Genomic DNA, 20,295 nt, shown 5'->3' on the forward strand with positions numbered 1-20,295 from the left:
GCCTTGATTGGACTTCCTTTGGAGCCATAGTTGGTGCCCGAGTCCCTGCACATGGGCGCGCGGCTCCTGCTTCTGCGACCCGGGACCGCGGAGCTTACCTGTGCTTCAGGTGTATGTCCAGTTAAGGACGTCTCTCCCTCTCTCTCCCCCTCTCTCACAACAAGCTTGTGACTCCGTCCCTCCTGTCCCTCCCTCCCCCCCGCCACCCCCAGCTGCGTTTGTAAATAACTTTTTTGTCGTTTGACCCCCGCGTCCTCCTCGGGGTCTGCTCTCCGCGGGGGAGGACCCACACCGGGGCCTCCGCGTGTCCCCCAGGGCTGCCCTGAAACATTCTCACTGAAGTTTTAAAGTCTTTCCAGCTGTTCCTTGTGAAGCCCCTTGCCCCGCGTCTCCCTCTCCTCCGCGGCGGGCGGAGCTCACGCGGGTCCTGGGCCTGGTTTTGTCTCGGGGTCGGTTTTCCGGAGTTGCTGTTGCTGCGTTTCCAGTTCCCGTGGGTTCTTCTGCCATGTCTGATCAGCCCTCAATCCTGTTCTTGTGCATTTGTATCATACGAGTAATTTCTTTTATTAGAGATTTAACTTGGGTCTTTGAAATGTCTTTCTGGTGTCTGCGTAACTTTGGAACAATGAAATGCGGTCATAACAACCACCTAGAGGTTTTTTTTCCTCCTGTTACTTTTTTTTTTACCCCTTGCTTTTTTTTTTTTTTTTTTAAAGATTTATTTTATTTTTATGCATACAAGAGCTGGGCTGCAGACCAGAGGTATGGGGGTGGGGGTGAGGATTCACCAGAGACAGTGGGGAACAGAACAGGCAGATTGAAATATACTGCTGAAGGGAGCAGCAAACGCAGCAGGACAGGTCTGCAAACCATGTGCGCCCCTCCAGGGGTGTCTTTGGCCAGGGATTCAACCTGAGCTGCCAAGGCTGCAGGGCAGCTTTGCAGCCCAGCATTCATCAGCTCCGCCACTAGGGGAGGCCTGTTATTCACATTCTTGGTGGAGTACTATGAATTTCAAGAATTTTAATTTTAAGGCTGTTCTGCTCTACTGTTTCTCTTTATTGCTGGTCATTACTGTCATCCCAATTACCAAAACTAACCTAAGAAAGCAAACATCTGTCCCTGCAGTTTCCTTCCAAACGGTTTTAATTTTTTCAGTTTTTACATTTGGATCTTTCATACATTTTGAGTTAAGTCTTGTGTGCGGTTAGAAGCAGGCACTCAAATTTATTCTTTTGCTTGTAAGTATGTACTTTTCCCATTATTATTTTGATAGGACAGTTCTTTTTTACACATTGGATTGTCTTGACACCCTGTCAAAATTCATTGAGTATAAATGTATGGGTTTATTTCTGGTCTGTCATACATCATTGATCTGTGTGTCTGTCCTCATGCCAGTACCTATTTTAATTTTATTTATTTATTTTTAAAAAAGGTTTATTTATGCACACAGGAGCAGGGGTGCAGGACAGAGGTGCAGGGGGGTGGGGTGAGAGGATTCACCAGAGACAGAGTGGGAAGCAGAACAAGCAGATCTACTGAAATACACTGCTGAGGGGAGCAGCGGGTGAAACAGGAGAGGTCAGCTGCACCATATGGGTCATCTCCCTGGCCAGGGATCAAACTCCTGCAGTAGCTGCATATTACTTCATAGTGCTGATGCCCCACCAGGGAGGCCCCTAATTTACATATTAACAGCAAGTTGTGATAGGGACCACCATTTACTAAAACCCAGCAATAGGGTTTGCATTTTCTGAATTCCAAACTATTTCTTCTCCAGAAAGATTTAAAGACCGCCTCATCTCTGATTCTAAGCTGTTATTGGAGCTTTTGAGGAAAAGCCATGGACTTAGCTACCACTATGAAGAAGATGAAGGAGGAAGCCACGTGCTCCATCTGCCTGCAGCTGATGACGGCACCGTCAAGCATCCACTGTGGGCACAGCTTCTGCCGCGGGTGCCTAGAAGGCATCATTGAGAAGGAGCAAGAGGAAAGACCACGTCAGATGTCGTTCGACTGTCCCCTGTGTCGCACAAAATTTCAAAAGGACAGTCTTCGCCCCATGAAGCAGCTAGAAAACCTTATTGAAACCATCAAGGAGATGGAGCGTGAGAGTCTGTGTCAGGAACACGGGGAGCAGCTCCACCTGTTCTGTGAGGATGCTGGGCAGCCCATCTGCTGGTGCTGTGAGCGCTCCCCCCAGCACAGAGAACACAACCATGTTCTTGTCAGAGACGCCTGTCCCTGCTATAGGGTGAGTGGGCACCCCGGACTCCTGTAGCAGCACCTGCTCTCAGGCTAACCTCAGATCTGTGATTATTTTAGGCTGAAACCTGAGCTTGTGATCAGGAAACAAGGTTTTTTTCATCTCATTTCTCTGAAAAATAGTGTATCCTGGGTCCGCACTAAATTAAATCTTAACTGCCCCCTGCCTTTAAGAGTCTCATCCCTATTCACACTTGACCTGATGACCCACTGATGCAGAATACTCTTGCTCAGACCCACAAAGGCCTGTTTTATCTTTACGTGTGTGCACAATTTGAGAAACCACAATGTGAAAGGCCGTGTTACAGATTCTGAAAACAGGGTCAGAGTCCCACCACATTTTATTTATTCTGCAGTCTGGTAGGATAAACTAATCAGCAAAAGAAGAATTCTTACAATGCTGCATGGTGGGTTTCTGCCCGTCATTGTCGGGAGTTATATCTGGGAAGCTTCTTCGGGTTTTTTTTTTTTTTTTTTTTTTTTTTTTTTTTTTTTTTTTCTTTTTATAGAGGCATGTTTTTTATTTATTTATTTGTTTGTTCGTTGTTTTTTTTTTTGTTTGTACATGCACTGGGTACAGGCAGAAGCGCGGGAGGGTGAGAGAATTCACCAGAGCCAGAGCGGGGAGCAGAGCAGGCAGAAGGACTGAAGTACACTGCTGAGGGGAGCAGCGGGCGGCAGGAGAGGTCTGCGCGCCATGTGGGACCCTCCTCCGGTGGCCGGGGAGCAGCCGGGGATCGAACCGGCGCCGCAGAGGCAGCGGGCAGCCTCGCAACCCAGCGCTCAACCGCTGCGCCACCGGGGAGGCCCTTCTTCGGGGTTCTTGATGGACACATACCGCTTACACTACATTAGAAATTTGGAGATAGTCTTTGAGATGGTAGCTACCTTGTTCTATGTGCATCATCCCTGGGTGAGACTATAGAGACAGATCCTTAAGAATTTGTCCAATTGACTACACTTTCTTTCTTCACCCAATTTTTATCAGACAAAGATCCAGGATGCTTTGGCAAAGCTAAAGAAACAGGAAGACGAATGTAAGAGTATAACGACGACCATAAGAAGACAAATAGGTGAATGGGAGGTAAGAATTTGAGGTTATTTTTCTCATGCTATTTTCCACCCTAGAGTATAGCCAGAAGGGACCACTCAGCAAAACACTTGAAAGTTTATTCTCACCAGACCAGAACAAATAGATGACACCCAAAGAAGGAATAGTCTTTGTGAGCACTGAAAATGGGCAGTCCAGGTGACATCATACTACACAGCTTTATGAGACTGATGATGAGGATAGAGCTGCTGTGAGAACAGACTGTGTTTTGACTGCAGGCTGTGTGTCTCTAAGACTTTCTATGTCTGACCGGTGTCCTGCATCAGAGACCTATGCCTTCCAGAAATACTGATGTGATCCCTCAGGCACTCAGCCCACAGAGTGGTTAGTTATTCCTCCCTTGGTGGTATCTTCAAGCCATTGTCTTGGTCCTTTGTGTGTGGATGTTAAATTTGAGTTCCCAAAGGACAGTCATATCTCCTTCCTTACTGGAATCTTGGGTAGTGAAATCTTCCATTGTTGCAAATATAGAGGGAAACCAAGTCAGTGCCAGAGTCTAGCTGTCCTGTATGTGTCTCCTGCACAAAAGTTCCACTTCATCCTCATTGGTTTCCCTTCTACCACATCACATCCCTGTAACATTTTATGAACAGAGAAATCATCAACGGAAATTGCAATTCTGTGTCTCCAAATGTAAAGTGAGTCCCACAAGATAGATCAGTTGGTTTCTATCAGTTTTATACATAAGGAGGATTGAATGGATACAGGTTTGCTGAATGAATATTTCAAGTAACTCTGCCCAAATTCTGCCAGCAAGAACTCCCAGGGTGAGTACATTGAAATCACCTACCAGCCTGGGTGTCTTACACTCAAAATTGGTGATGTTCATCATAGCTTTTGCACCACAAAAATCTGTGATAGCATTTTTATCCCCCCCAACAACTAGATTTATAAAAATGTTTGACCTTGGCCCTGCTCCACACTGAAATTATCTAGCACTGTTCTCTTAATTCTTGACTGAAGAAGAAAATTAATCAAGTGACTAGAGAGAACTGTGACAGCCTCTCCCACACCTGCGTGCCTGCTCCTGGGCATGCTCTGCAGCAGGGACATGCACATTCTCACATGTCTCATCAGGAAAAAAAGCCACAGCACAGCAACTTCTAAACGTAATAAAACTTCATGTTTTATTTATTTATTTTTTAAAGACTTTATACAAGAACCGGGATATAGGCCAGTTGCATGGGAGGGTGAGAGGATTCACCAGAGACAGAGTGGGGAACAGAACAGGCAGACTGACGAAAGACACCGCCCAGACGAGACAGGAGAGGTCTGTTTACCATGTGGGTTGCTCCGAGGCTGACGGGGATTGAACCGGCACTGCAGAGGCTGCGGGCAGTTTCACAGCGCTGCACTCAACTGGCTGCGCCACCAGGGAGGCCCAAAACCTCATGTTTTCTAAATGTGTGCATATTTTAAAATAAATAGGTCGTGAAATTTACCATGTCAGCATCCTAAGTGTTCAGTTTCTTGGCATGACTTTACATTGTGGAGCCCCGTGTCCACTCTCCATCTGCAGAACTTGTTCCCTCTTCCAGCCTGAAGCTCGACCCCAGTAAACAGTGTCCCTGTTACCCTCCTCCCCCCCTTGTCCCCAGCCTTCTACTTTTTCCCCCAAATTTGACTAAGTACCTCTTTAAGTACAATCATAAAATTGTTGCCATTTTTATCTGACTGACTTCACCGATAATGCCTTCAAGACTCTAGTACCATGTACCAGAGTTTCATGCATCTTATATGACTGAACAGTTTCTCACTGTGTGTATGTACCACATTTTACTTCTCTTTAATCCTACTAGAATTTTGTTTTGCTTCCAACTAATCAGTATCCTTTCTTGATTCTAGGAGGAGATGAAGCTTCAGAAAGAGAAAGTCAAGTCTAGCTTTCAGAATCTCTATAACTTCCTTTACGAAGACAGGAATTCTCTTCTGGAGAGACTGGAGATGGAAAAATGTCAGACTCTCAAAAGGCTGCAGGACAGTGAAGCCAGTGTGAACAAGCAGAGCAGAGAACTCAAGAGCCACATCCTGGAACTAGAGAAGAAATGTCAGGCCCCAGCCCATAGTCTGCTGCAGGTGAGGCTGTGCCCTGGGAAGATGAAGAGGTGTCTGTTCCTGAGGTATTAAGGGGAGTAAGGTGTGGAAGTTTGGGGAAAATGCAAGGCCTGCCTGTTTCACTGTAAAGCATGACATTACCGAGTCATACTTTAATGTAGTGTTTCTTTTTAATATACACCAATATCTGCAGGTTGGCATTCCTAGCCTAGAAAGTGTTTTTTATATGAATCTGAGAAAACCAGCTTGAATATATGTGGTGTGTTCCTTGGGCAGATGGAGCCACGGGTTATCCTTTACCTCCTGTTGCCTCTGTCCCATGTGTACAGGAGTCTCTGTCGATCTGTCTGCTTAAGGACTTTCTGCATGACTGTAGGATAATAAACCGGGGCCCCCAAGACAGATGACGTTTTCCCTGGTTTCATGTGGATCACCTGCTCTGTGAGCTCTAATTGTACCTTCCTTCAGCTGCATATGGGATCCACCCCAAAACCATTAATTGCTGGAGCTGTTTATTTTAGTTGCCACTGTCGAACCGGAGGCCACACTGTAAGGTTGACAGTGTCACCTGACTTGCTTCACCTGCATGGGCCACCTACCACCCCTGCAGTGGCCCATTCTCATCAGCTGTGCATGGATTCTTCACTGAGGAAAGGCCTCTGTGACAGTGATTGCTAATGTAGACTCATCTGAAGCAGTTAAGTCCCTGAAAGCAAGTCTTTTTTTTTTTTTTAATATTGATTTATACAAGAACCAGGGTACAGGCCATATGCATGGGAGGGTGAGAGGATTCACCAGAGACTGAGCGGGGAACAGAACAGGCAGACTGACCAAATACATTGCTGAGGAGAGCAGCGGGCAAGAGAGGTGAGAGGTCTTTCACACCACATGGGACCCTCACCGGTCAGCCAGGATCAAACCGGCGCTGCCAAGGCTGCAGACAGCTTCACAGCGCTCTGCTCAACCACCTGCGCCACCAGGGGAGGTCCTGAAAGCAAGTCTTGAAGAGGAAGCGCAGGATATGCCAGCCGTCCTCAAGCAGCTCCCATGCTGCTGTGATCACAGTGCATAGCAAGAAGATTACTGGGCTCACGTAGATCTAGGGGACAGAATGGGACTCATCTGACCTGGGAATCCATCAATATCAAGGTGGGGCTCACTCTGCTTTAGATGGAGTGTATAGAGAATGCCCCACATGCCAAGCCCCATGAATTGTGGGTATTTCCAAACTCACCTTTTGTCCCTGTTTCTCTGTAGGACGTGAAAGACACCCTGAACAGGTAAGGTGTATGTGAGTACAGGGGGAAGGGGTGTTGGTACAGAAGCTTCATGGAATGTCCCACTGAAGAAGTCTCTGTGCTCTGCTGTGTCTAGGAGTTCAGCTATGAAGCTGGAAGTCCCAGAGGCCGTATCTTTGGAAATTCATACTGACTGCGACATTTCTGAGCTCTACTGTGTTGTGAGGAAAATATTAAAGACCTACCAAGGTATGGAAAGTCAGGGATTTTTCAGTGCTGGGGGTGGAAGTTAACTTCAGTATTAACCACATTCTTCTCCCATCTGTGGGCCAGACATGTACTGTTTCCCTGGAGCCCCACACGCTCCTGCTTTAGGGTGCTCCAGTGCTTGCTGGGGATCTGTGCACTTCTCAGTCTCCTGCTCTCCCATTTCTGAGCTGTGTCAGCCCAGGCAAGTCACCTTCTTGTTTGCCTCATCAGAGAAATGAAAATATTAACAGTTTTAAGTTTTTCTGTTGTCATAAACAGGAAGTGCATCCACCTGGGTAAGGATATTAGGACAGTGTCAGGAACATAAAGTTCATTGTTAATATTTCGGGTAAGTCTGAGAAGCTGCAAAACTAGACAAGTATAATGGACTGAGAAGGAAATAGTTTTAGACCTTGACCAAGATAACATTTTCAAATGTCTTAGCCAAAATTCAAAAATTCTGAAAATTGATTTCCATAACTTATTTGTGCCAAATCAAGTGTAACCAGAATGATTTAATGACTGTTGGAGTTATATTGCTGCAAACTCATTTAGTGGCTTCAAACTTACTGTCTCCTTGTATCATGTGTCAGAAATCTGGGCAGCCCATGTGGGTGTCAGAAAAGGTACTTATGGTATTGACTGAGCTGCTGCTTGTCTGGTGGCTAACCTGGGGTATCATCTTGCAGTTGTCCTCTGGTTCTTGGCAGTCTTCACTTCTTTATGATTATAGGGTTTGATGGTTATAGGACCTGGCTCTTGCTGGTTGTTGGCTGAAAGCGCCTTCAGATTCTAGGAGCTGCCACTCGTCATCTTGCACATCGGCCTCCCACCATGGCCAATTATTTCTTCACAGTGAGCGTAACACCTGTAATTCTCTTTTCTTTAGAACATTTGGTTTGACATTGCTTGTGTTCAATATATTTGTTTACTGAGGCAATGTAGGTTTCCCTTGTTCGTATTTTGGAAACCGCCCCTGCCCCACATGTGTTAGCATAGTGATCCTCTTAGAGAGCACTAAGTGGGGAGGGGGCACAGTGGACTGTGGTGATGCATTATGGATATTTTCAGTATCTTGAATGGTAGGATTTTTTTTTTTTTTTTAAAGGCTAGGTCCATTTTTCTTTATATCTCTGCCCTTTTTTTTTTTTCACTATTTATTTATACAAGCACTGGGTACAGTCAGAAGCGTGGGAGGGTGAGAGAATTCACCAGAGCCGGAGCAGGGAACAGAATAGGCTGACTGATGAAATACACTGCTGAGGGGAGCAGCGGGCTTGGCAGGAGAGGTCTGTTGTGCCATGTGGGACCCTCGCTTGGCGGCCGGGGATGGAACCGGCACTGCGGAGGCTGTGGGCAGCTTCACAACCCAGTGCTCAACCGCTGGACCACCAGGGAGGCCCTATATCTCTGCTTTTTTATCTGTGTGTAGATTTAAAGCCCGTGGTCATTTCTCTCATGGTTTGCACATGTTTTCACTTTCGGATGACTTTTATAGGAAGTAATTTTATTAAAATTTATTCATTTTGTCAATTTTATGAGTAATAAAAACTTTATGAATAGTGTAAGATTATCATAAATTCTCTAAATTTTAAGTATCTTTACTCACTTTGTTATAGGGCAACCCCTATATAAAACGGGTTGCCTGGCTGTGGGTCCTCACCCGCGCGCTTAAAAGGGACTTATGAATACTCCACTACAGGCACACACAAAAGGTTAATGAAAGGTTTATTTACAAGAGAAAGAGAATTAAGGAAATGTACAACTTAGGGAGAAAATAGGGAAATAAAGTCTTTAATGCGTCCTACCCGATCCTCCCACCTGGAAACCCAAAGGCACTCTCAGAGTTGGCCAGATGCTGCTAGCTGGTGGAGAGCCAAAATGGGGGAACCCCTCCAAAGCCCATGTGTCTGGCTTTATACTAAACCTGGCTGCTTAACCCCACCCTCAGGTCCCAGCCACCTTCCCTTTGGTGGTGATGGGATTTGGAGTTCACTGTGTCTTTTTGGCTTTGGTCTGGAGTCGGGGTGGAGTCCACAAAGCCTGTATGGAATTAGCTTTAGGGCATCCTTTTCCCCCTAACAACTTGACGTATTGTATTGTATTTTGTCTCAGAAGTATGTCTAAGAAGCTCCTTTTGTCTTCTCTCTCTCTGTTGCTTTCTTTTTGTTTTTTCATTGATTATTGTTAAATTTCTATTTTTTTCCTTATTAAATAACTTGCTGGGTTTCTCTTTTTTCTAATTTAAATTTACTATGTTGTGTAGTGGATTTTAGCATCTTTTTTCCTAAAACACACACATAAAGACAATTATCCTAAAAAGTCTTTCTTGAAAAGTTTCATTGTATAATTTTTTTCATGGGTGTTTGTTAGTGTTCAAGTCTCTACAGCTTCATATTATGTTATAGAATTATTTGTATTTCCTGATATTTAGAATATGTATACAAACATGCACACACATGCTATGTATGTGTGTGCATATTTGAGTCTTTAAATATTGATTTGTAACCTAATTTTATTGTGCTCCTAATCCATGAGGCAAGCTCTTAGTCCTGTTTTCCTCTAGTGCTTCCCATTAATTGAAACAAACAGAAGTCAGCAAAGGGAGTCTGTTGTGAGCCAGCCACAGCAGCCTGGCTGTCAGGGGTTCCTGAAGGATGGGACAGCCCAGTTGTAGAGAATGAGGGGGAGGGGAAATTGAGGAGAGGCAGACACTACATCAGGGTGCAGACATCATCCTGCTGAGGGTCTCAGCAGCCCTTTATACATTTCAAGCAAACCTTGAGAGTGCATAAGCATATGCATTAAGGCAGGAAGATAACAATCATCACATCTTCCTCTAGAACAGCCAAGGGTCTATTTGCCCTCCTGCAGAGGTCGTGACATTTATTATTTTTTGTTTTAAGGAAGGCACAGTTGCTAAACAAAAGTGTTCTTAGAATAGTCATTTACCTTAAACAGTCATTTTATTTCTATCAAAAAACTTATGTGACTGCATCTAACATTTCTGTTTGCCATAGTAAACGATTAACTAAGGGCTGGGGAAACAAAGGGCAGGGAGCTACCTGGGGGGAGGAAGATGCATTGACTCTTCCCTAGCCCCAAGCTCTCAATTAAGGGAAGAATTTTCCTAATCTAACAAAAGAGTTTTCTATCTATTACTACTATACTTACCAGCCTAGTCTCCATATCTAACTTTAAGATCAAGGGAAAATTTCTTTTTCTGTAAGATTGCTGATTGTTGTTTTAAGGAACTACAAACATTTCATCAGAGTCAGGGCCGGAGATGGTTATAACTTTTGGTTCCCAGAATGGTTAATATGTGACATATCAGTAGTTGTAACATTGACTATTTCCAAGTGCATTATTTGTGCTGCTGTGGTTATTAGCTCAACCAGTCCCAAAATTTCTGTTGACTTATTCTTGAATGCACACTCTAACAGCTACCATATCCATTGTCACCTCCAGGGGAATCAGCCCTAAACAAACAGGAAGAGTTTAGCAGGAGCTGGCTATGGCCTCCTGGCTTATTAGGAATTTTCTTACACTTGGAGCATGGCTCCCGTCTGCCACCCAACTGCTATCTTTAACTTTAAAGTAAAAGAATTTCCTTCTCCATTTAGCCCTTGCCTCAAAAGACCATATCTCCATATTAAAAACTTGCTTGTTAATGTAAGGCCGAATGTTGAATTACTGCCTTTTGGCAGAGAATTATGAATTTTATAAAAAATAATATTTGTATCACACAGTGCCATTTGCCATCAAATTGGTTATTCAGTAATTGATCAAAAGCATTTGTAGTTCTACTTTTAAATGCGTATTTTAACAATGGTAGAAACGAGCCATAAATGAATGAGAATCTAGCAGGAGTGAGCTAAAGAGATTCGTGACTTTTCAGGAATCTGCTCCATGCCCAGACCTTTGTCAAACGACATGAGTAGCCTGGCTCCCAGTAGGAGTCTGATCTATGTGTCCACTGGGGTCAGCCTTCAGGGGACAGAGAATGGACAAAAGTAGGCTCTGACCTGGAAGGAAAAAAGAGAGGCCCAGAAATGTTTCTGCAAGTTAATTTTCCTTATTGCCACAGTCCAGCTACTCAGTGTTTACTCCAGGAACACAGTGCATGGTTAACTCCCTTGCTAAAATACCCTCATCACTTTTCATTTAAATGTTAGCCTGAAGGCCAATCACATATCAGTTTATCGCATTTGCTTCTCTTTTACTTGACTCTAGTTACTAGGCTTGTTATGTTGGTGTGGAGTTATTTCTTTACACTAATCCCTAGGGAACTTTATCTGAAGCAAGACAGAGCGCTTCCACATACAGCCATGGCCTGGCTTGTGTCCTGACCCTTCAGTAACAAGCTCTGACATTAGTCGTGTTATTTTCCTTTCCGATCCTTGGTGTGGGTGGTGGTTAGTAAAGATGGGAAGGGCTTGTCTGCTGTAATCACCGTGATTCCTCGTCCCACCTGGGAGAGCAAGGGCTTTGGGGAGGACAGTGTCTCTGTCCACTCTTGGTAGTTCTGGTCCTTGGCTTCTCTGAGAGAGAAAGATGGTGATGGTGGTGAAGATGATGATACTTTATTTTTTATCACATTGATCACTGATTATACCAGAAATTTCAGCAAGCACGAAGCCTGCATCAGCTCATTCAGTATCTTCCCCGCCATTCTTGTGATACATATTGATGCCGGAATTGTCAGGCCTAGTCTCCCAGCCAGGAATGGATTCCAGGCTGCAGGGCAGTGCTGAGCCCCAGCCCCTAGACCCCCCATGGGTTGGTGTCTCACAAAGCCGCAGCAGGAACTCTGCAGACGCTCAGGCAAGCAAGAGAGAAGAGGCAGGGCAGGTTTGTTTAGAAAAAGTTTATTGAGAAGAAAAAGAGCAGAAATAAAGTGGGACTCCCAGGCCAGGGAACCAGGCCTGGGAGGGGCAAGGAAGCCAAAGTGAAGTCCTGTCTCAGGGAATATATACTTTCTTTCCCTGATTATTCTAAAGCTCTACCAGTCTCTTTGTGATTGGTCAGTTTTTGGCTGTTTTACTTAATTTGCTACTGAGTGGGAGCTCTTCACATTCCTTATCTAACAGGTCTGTCTTTCCACATTTGTTATATCTTTATCTTTATGGTCTTGCCCTCCCTGTGAGCATCTTTACACTTTATCTTATCACCTGAAGAAAACCAGGACCATCCTTAACAAGATTATCTGTGGTGCTAGGATGTTTGTTTTTCCCAGTGGAATTGGTTTTATTTCCTTGCTCTTCCTTATTTCTGAAGCCTTCCTGAATACTTTAGAGGTCCGCTCCTGCACTGTCCCTAAAAACTGCCTAATAACCCTAGCTTGCCCTGTCTCAATATGATCTCACTTTATATTGAAATGAGCTTCAGAGAATGCCTCACACAGCTAGTAGGAAACAAGCTTGCATTCGCACACCGGCTGGTTTTATTTAAGGTAAACAGTTGTCATTGTGAAAATGTGTTCCTTTTGGTTTTTGTTTAATTTTTCAGTGGATGTGACTCTGGATCCAGAGACAGCTCATAATAATCTCATTCTGTCTGAGGATGGGCGAAGAGTGACCCATGGAGGCTCCCAGAAGAAGTATTACAATTCTAGGAGATTTCTGGCCTTACCCTGTGTCCTGGGCTCTGAGGGCTTCACCTCAGGACGACATTACTTTGAAGTGGACGTGGGACAGGGAACCGGGTGGGACTTAGGAGTTTGCCTGGAAGATGTGCCCAGAGACAGGAACGTGAAGCCGGAGCCGGGATCTGGATTCTGGGTGATCAGGTGGAGGAGACCAGAAGGCTGCACTGCCCGTACTGAGCCTTCAGTATCTCTCTATCTGCATGAGCAGCCCCGGATTGTGGGGGTTTTTTTGGACTATGAGGTTGGACGCGTGTCCTTTTACAACATGCCGTCTGGTTCCCACATCTTCACCTTCCCAGAGGACTCCTTCTCTGATACCCTGCGGCCCTTTTTCAGGATTTCTCGTTCTTCTCCATTATTTCTGCCTCCAACAGATAAGTAAAGAAATGAGAAACATTTCCTTCTTGGGGGAACTATCATCCTAGAGAATATAATAGAAATGGGGCTCCCTGGTGGCCTAGGGATTAAGTCTCAGCACTATCACTGCTTCGGCCTGAGTTCGATCCCTGGCCAGGGAGCTAAACCACATGCACAGCAGACCTCTCCTGTCTCATCCGCTGCTCCCCTCAGCAGTGTATTTCGGTAGATCTGCCTGCTTTGCTCCCCACTCTCAGGTGAATCCTCTCACCCCCTGCACCTCTGGCCTACACCCCAGTTTTTCTATGCAAAAATAAAATCTTTTTTTTAATAAAAGAAATGTGTGAGGACCACAGTTTCATCTGTTTTCTTCTCTTCTCTTTCCCTTTATACCTAAAACAGTGCTGAGCTCTCAGTGACTACTCAGTAAGTCTGCATTGAATGGGTGAATATAAAAAGTAACAGTGTTGTGACATCAGCATTCTTCCCCTGGGGAAAAGGCAAGATAAAACCAGGGATCATCCATCGTCCTCTCCATCGCTCTTGAGTGGGTTCTGAGATCTGATTTCCAGGAGCCCTTGTCTGAGCAGTGCTTGGGAAGGGTTTGTCTGCTGTATTCTCCATGATTCCTAATTGTCCTGCCTGGGCGAGCAAAGGCTTTGGGGAGGCCAGTGTCTCTGTCAACTCGGGGTAGTTCTGTTTCTTGGCTTCTCAGACGGAGACGGTGATGATGAAGATGATGATAGGACCTTTTTTTTTTAATCACATTCATCACTTCATATACCACAAGAGTCACCAAGCACTGAGCATACATTAGCTCATTCTGTGTCTCTCCCCCCGTTCTTTGAGACACACAGGATCTCTCTGGGGCCGAGGGCTCCCGGTTTCTTTGATATCACGGTGATGCCGGAATTGTCAGGCCTAGTCTTCCAGCCAGGAACGGATTCCAGGCTGCCGGGCAGCGCTGAGCCCCAGCCGCCAGACCCCCCACGGGTTGGTGTCTCACGAAGCCGCAGCAGGAACTTCGCAGACGCTCAGGCAAGCAAGCGAGAAGCGCAGGTTTGTTTAGAAGAAAAAGTTTATTGAGGAGAAAAAGAGCAGAAATAAAGTGGGACTCCCAGGCCAGGGAACCAGGCCTGGGAGGGGCAAGGAAGCCAAAGTGGAGTCGTGCCTCAGGGAATATAGACCTTCTTTCCCTCATTATTCTAAAGCTTCACCAGTCTCTCTGTGATTGGTTAGTTCTCGGCCGTCTCACTTAATTTACTACTGAGTGGGGATCTTCACATTCCTTATCCAACAGCCTTCTCTTTCCCCATTTGTTGCATCTTTAAATGTATGGCCCAGTCCTCTGGATGGGCATCCCTGCATTGAAGTTAAACAGCTGCCCTTCTAATGTGTCCATAAATTAAACCACTCTCCATTTCTCCAATCTCCGCGTCCCTTTACCACCTGGAGGAAACCAGGACCAGCATTAGCAATGTTGTCCTTATCTCTGAAGCCTCCCTAAATTCTTCAGAGGTCCCCTCCTGCACTGTCCCTAAAACTGCCTAATAACCCTAGCTTGCCCTGTCTCAACGGGAAGTCACAGGAGGGCATGGGGTGAAGCTGCAGTTGTCTGTCAGTTCCATAAAAGAGCAGGAACATCGAGGGAACAGTGAATCTTCTCACTGTTGACATGTTAATGTTAATTTGATCTGTAAAAAGGCGAAAGATTTATGTGATCTGAAGAGAGACCAGAGTATGAATTAGACCTATATTCCTGGATGGCATCATTAGTGCAACGGCCACCGAACCAGTGAGTCTGTTAGGGGGAAAAGGATGTCCTAAAGCTATTAAGCGCGGGTGAGGACCCAAAGCCAGGAACCCGTTCGGTATCGGGGCTGTCCTATAACAAGCCCATCGGGCAATAACCCAGGAAAGAGACGGTTTACAATGGTTAGAGTGAGAGGCTTCAAATAGTTATGAGGTGATGAGTAAAAATGCACTTTATTGGGGGTCTGAGTATTATAAAGCTGATATATTCCAGACTGCTAGTGCCAGCCATCTTAAAATATTTTATCATATCAAAAAATACTTATCGCCGCAGGATTGTTCAAATAGACCTTTAAATAGGTCCATTTCCTTTCTCACCTAAATTATCCAACCTGAGTTGGCCAAGCATAGCACCCCGGTGTAATTAGCCTAATCCCAAGCAGCATAAATGATGACCAAAAAGTCACCAAATTGTTAAAAGTTACGATAATGTGCAGTTCACATAGAAAGTCGGTGTTCACTGACATTGAAGTCTTCTGCTTCCTCTCACCATGAAGTGGTTTATGAGGTAGAGACAGCAGGTGCAACCACGCAGGAAAAGAGAATAGTTCCTACTATCAGCTGCACCCCCAGCAACAAAAGGCCTCCCAGTCATGCTAATGAGGCTGGGCTGTAAGCAAGTGAAGGGTTGCAGAATGGACCGTTTTACCACTTTGGCAGATGGATTATGCCGAGCTGAAGGTAGCTGGGAAAAGTCATAAAGAAAAGCTCTGCTCCCCCCCACCCCCCCACTGCCAAACAGTGAACATAAGTTTGTATTACGTTCCTAATCTCTGTGTGAGAGAACACAGAAGTTGTCACCAGAGAAGACTAGAACTTTATCAACCCACAGGCCACACTGAAAGGATCCACATTACAACCCTGTAACAGCCTTGTCTACTACATATCCGTTTTATTTGCCTTCCTATAATTTCCCACTTACAAAGTCATTTTTCTAAAAAAAATAATAAAAACCTCTTACTGTTCTACAGTTAAGATCCTCTCTCAGCCCGTGCTTGTGTCACCCCTTGGACTTGCTATATCACCACAGAACTCCCTGTGGATGCAGGAGGCACCTGTGTTTAGGAAAAGCTCCGTCTCTTGCTGTCACCACCACACACTATTCCTGTCTTACACCAGACGTGTGTGGTTTTCCCCAACAGGTCGGGTGCCCTGCAGTTGAATTGAAAGAACTGAGGTTAGAGCAGACCCCACAGGGAAATCCAGCTCAATCCAGCAAGGCTGTTCCCCCGCCAACACCTGTCTCTTGTGCTCCTGAAGGACAGGCCGTAAGCAGGTGCCCAGGCTCCCTCTTCGGGTCTGATTAATAATTGATCTTTGAGATGCACCCAGTAAGCCAAGCATCTTTATCAAAGATAGACAAATTTGTGACCATGTCCTGTTAAAACTTTAGTCTGTTTCCAGAACTACATTGCCGACAAAGATAGGGTAAGTCCGTAACCTCAATCCCCTGCATCCTCATAGGTAACAGCCCTTGCCAGTTCATGGATCTTGTGGAAGCTGGACTTCATCCCGGGACCAAGAGATCCCGGGTATGGAAGGGTGACCCCCACAGATGGACAGCAGTCCAACATGTCATGCCACCCACCCACATTCGTGGTACAGGCACCTCCTCACCACAGGGGGCACAGAGGAGAGGCCTGAGTTGGGGTGGAACCCTGAATGCTGTAGGACCCAGCACAGGAGTGAAGGGGGTGCTCAATGAAGGGCGATTGCTCAGGTCATCCCCACGACACTCTGGGATGCTCATGTGGTCCTGGATAAAGAGAAAGACGTGACCATGGTCACCCTTCTGGAGAAAAGAGACTTCAGTGTCCCAGTGGCAGCACCACTGATGGCAGTCCTCTGCCTGGTGCCTCTTCACTTCATTTTTAATATGTGTGGCCCAGGCTGAGTGTCACGGTGTTATCAGACAGCGTCCCAGATGGTCAGAGTAGACAGCAAGAGTCCAGACCCTCCAATCTCAACTCAGTCCAACCCAGTAAGGAATGCTTTTCCCTGTCATTTCTGAACTGAAGTTCCATCTTTTCTGGAGAAATGGAGGCTGAAAGAAGGGAGCAAATTACCTGGGATTTTCACAGAGATTAAATTATAGTGGCCCAAGAATTCCTCCTTTGGGGTGACACAATTGAAAGTGCTTTTCAGTCTTTATAAAAATAAACCACCCGCAAAGGCCCATGTTTCGTTCTCACAACCGCCGAGAACACAGCCCCAATGTAACACTTTAGCAACTGAGACCCAGATGGGTGGTGTGCCTTGTCTTCTTAGAAAAAAAAAAAGAAATTGGATATAAGTCAGGCTCTGCGTTGGAAGGTGGGAAACTTATTTTAATCTCCGTGTAGTGTCTTCATCAGACCCAGCGTGTCCATCTCACTAAAACAGGCACTCAGAGTGGTGGCAACATGTAAAAAGAGCCAACCCCACACATTTCCATCCTCCTCAGAGAGTCAAGGTCTGGGAGGGCAGAGACAAAGTGACAAGTCAGCGGGAAGGAGCAGTCTGCAGCCTCAAGCCCCTGCCTGGGGCCTGGAGTGACGAGGCATCACCCGCTTCTGAGAATTGGACACATTGGCTCAGTTTCCTTGTCATAAGAAACTCAGGAAAAACTCAAAGACTTTAGCATATTCCCTTAACCACATGCTCACCAACACGCCACACGTTTTCCTGGACAGTCAACTCTTTGTCTCTTTGTTCCTGGTGAAGGGGCTATCCAGGGTAAAGGACCTGCTGTGTTTTCTGCATGTCCCATTCCAGGGTCTGATAATTCCTTCCCACCTTGGAAGTCCCAGAAAACCAGCGCACAGACTCCTCTTCAGGTTGGTGATGCCAGGGGCCTGAGGCTCTAGTCTAGGCTAGGAATGGCGGATGTGAGAGTCAGTTCTCCAGAATCTGAGGTGTGGAACCTCTTGTGGGGGCAAAGAAGAGAGAGCGAGTAATGGTGGAATTGAGACTCTGACAGACCTGGCACCTGGGTGTGGGGAAAAGCTTCAAGGGGGATTGGGAGGCACATCTCACACTCCCAGGAGCTCTCATGAATCTTCTCAGCACTTGAACAAGAAAGTGCTCCCATAGTCACCACCGCCTGGAACAGTAAGCTAGTGAGGAAAGTACTGTGGTGTCGGAAAAGTCATGACATATTTTCTAGGGCCATCTGCTGCAAAAATGCATCATGACTTTTCCAACAACCCAGTATCTCCCTCAGTTCTGTGAACTTTTCTAGCAAATGATGGAACTGGAAGTGGAAGTCAAAGGCACCTTTGATTCATAGCCAGTTAGTCAGAAGCACAGGTGACAATGTGGGCTTGTGACTGGAGGTTGGGTGGGGTTGGAGACTGTGGAACTGAGCCCATATCCTGGGGGTTGGGGGCTCTGTGGGAACTCCATTATATCAGATTGAATTGGACTGTAAGACAGGTCGATGGAGAAAACTCGCACATCAGGAGAGCAGAGTGAAGAGACGTGATGTGAATGAGGTAGCAGCGGAAGAGGAAAGGAGAAGCAGGAATTTTACCTGAATGCACGCACACCCCTATTAATCACAGGAACTCAGAGACTAGGAGCACAGGTGGTGTTTAGAACTGAAGCTCCTGGAGAAGCTAACTAATGAGTGGTAGATTCTTAGAGAAGTGACAGGACAAAGTGATGAATTTTAGGTGGGGAATGATGGGAAGGCAAAGATATGGGGCAAGTGATGGAAGACAAGGGCTAGTGTTACCTGCTCGTTATGGGGATGCCTGTAGTGCTGCCTCAGGGTCCAGATGTGTCTCAGGTAATTCACTTCTATCCTTCCTCTTTGGCAAACAAGGGAAGGGCCAAGAGCTTCTCTTGTGTATATTTTTTTATACAACTGCCTTTGGCCCCAAATAATTCTTATGCCTAAGTGGCGTGCTCCTTTCAGGATGAGATATTCAGTAACCTCTCTCCTCACTATTGCCAAACACACAGCGCTGCTGCTCCACAAGCTGTGTGGAATAAAGTGGATTGTTGTGAAGTGGGAACAGTATTTCTCCTTTCTCATTAACTGAGGTTGACAGGAACCAACCTCCTTTAGTGAATACCATTGTTGGAAATTCAGTAGATGTCTTTTCTGCTTTAGTAAGAAAAAACAGTATGTTCTCTTTCTCTGCATGGAATTTCCATGTATAAAACAGGGTCCAAAACTGCAGGTGAGTGACCAGTCAGTCACTCAAAGAAATGATGCTGGTCTCCTGAGCCCAGGCCTCAGATTGACTAAATAATCTCTTCAATAAAATTTCTGTTCTACTAAAAGTAAATTTGCTTCATAATAATAATTCTCTCAGTTAATGTAACCATCATGTCAGTGGTGAAAAGAAATGTTACTTTTGCTGTCCTGCTCTTCTGCCGCGGACCAGCACAGCAGTAGACGATGAGGCCATCTCAGGGTTGAGAAAAGCGCACAGGGTGGTCAGGGAGTCGGCGAAAGAAATGACAAACAGACACACTTCAAGAGAGTGAAAATCTGAGTGTAATTTTATTTAAGTTAGTGGCCAGTATATATATGTTTTTCTAAAGGCATAGGATTGGTTATCAGTGAACTAAACCAGTTGGCTCATAGGTTTAACTTATCATTGACAAGGCAGTGATTTATGTCCAGAGTTACATTTGGATCTAGGCACATTCCTAAGCAGTCAGACCATTAGTTTTGTCTTTTGTTTTATATAATTACATTTTCTCCTCGCTAACCACTAAATTAATTAATCATTATTAATTATAACAGGTGCACTTATTAATTTTTTATGTAATAACATTTTTCATTAAGGATCAAAGCTAAGGAATTTTAACATATAACAGAGCAATTATTGAACTAACAATTTTGTTGTTACACAAGGTTTAGTGGTGTTTCATTTGAGTCATCCTTGTTACTAGATTTCATATGTTTCTTTAATTTAGCAATCAATGATCTTTATAGAAGAGAAGGAAGAAGTTTTAGAAAGAGAGTGAAGGGATAAAGTTTGTAGGTCTGAGGAGACGAGATAAGGTTCCTTTTGGTCAGCATTCTTGTGGCTCCTGGTGGTCCTTATCTTTTGATAGGCGTCTGTCTTATCTATGTCTTCAGGGAACTTTGCTGTACTCCCTTGCTCTGGTTCCTTGCCCAGCGGGACCTAGGGACCTTGGTGAAAGCCATTAGCCCTAAAGGTCACTGCAGGGGGAGGTGCAGCACTCTTCCATGCAGCTGACAGGTATAATGCAGCTTCCCTCATCTCCATGGGTGACTCTGCTGGTATCAAACACAATGGGAGCACTCAGCCCTCCAGATGTCTGGGCACCCTGCTGGTCAGACCAGGACCCTTGGAAATCAGAGATCTGAACCCCGCGATGGAGAGGGTGATGCATGATCATTGCTGTGCTCTCGCTTCTCCGCAGGTCAGGCTGATCTTCGGTGGAATCTGTACAGTGGCTGTATCCACTCATTCATTGCATACTAATTGAGTGTCCAACAGAGAACTCAGCACCATTCCAGGTTAGGGGAAGAGCAGCAAGGGAAACAGACCAAATTTCTTTGCCAGTAGAACTCACATTATATTTCTATAATTGTTCAA

The 20,295-nt window shown here is 45.4% G+C and overlaps 1 protein-coding gene across 2 annotated transcripts; it reads left to right on the forward strand.

The window, feature by feature from the left end:
* On the forward strand, positions 1-13,295 carry LOC119251732 (E3 ubiquitin-protein ligase TRIM38-like). 2 transcript variants are annotated; one of them, XM_037518993.2, is made up of 7 exons: positions 1-120; positions 1,781-2,254; positions 3,254-3,349; positions 5,222-5,452; positions 6,689-6,711; positions 6,806-6,918; positions 12,427-13,295. In XM_037518993.2, exons 2-7 carry the CDS (start codon positions 1,844-1,846, stop codon positions 12,945-12,947), a joined length of 1,395 nt encoding a protein of 464 aa, XP_037374890.1. In that variant the 5' UTR covers positions 1-120; positions 1,781-1,843; the 3' UTR covers positions 12,948-13,295. The 2 variants fall into 2 exon arrangements, with proteins under 2 accessions (XP_037374890.1, XP_037374889.1); XM_037518992.2 differs by having other exon boundaries at positions 1-109.
* Positions 13,296-20,295: the final 7,000 nt, after the last annotated feature.

The sequence above is a fragment of the Talpa occidentalis genome, unplaced genomic scaffold (genome assembly GCF_014898055.3).
Source record: "Talpa occidentalis isolate TD23 unplaced genomic scaffold, MPIMG_talOcc4v2.1 talOcc4.2, whole genome shotgun sequence".
NCBI classification, from domain to species: Eukaryota; Metazoa; Chordata; class Mammalia; order Eulipotyphla; family Talpidae; genus Talpa; species Talpa occidentalis.

Bases quoted from the DNA above. Each gene is read 5' to 3' on its own strand.
- LOC119251732 (XM_037518993.2), top strand. From the start codon at position 1,844: ATGGACTTAGCTACCACTATGAAGAAGATGAAGGAGGAAGCCACGTGC. The intron at 3,350-5,221 runs GTAAGAATTTGA...TCTTGATTCTAG, and splicing joins GACAAATAGGTGAATGGGAG to GAGGAGATGAAGCTTCAGAA. The intron at 6,919-12,426 runs GTATGGAAAGTC...TTAATTTTTCAG, and splicing joins AATATTAAAGACCTACCAAG to TGGATGTGACTCTGGATCCA.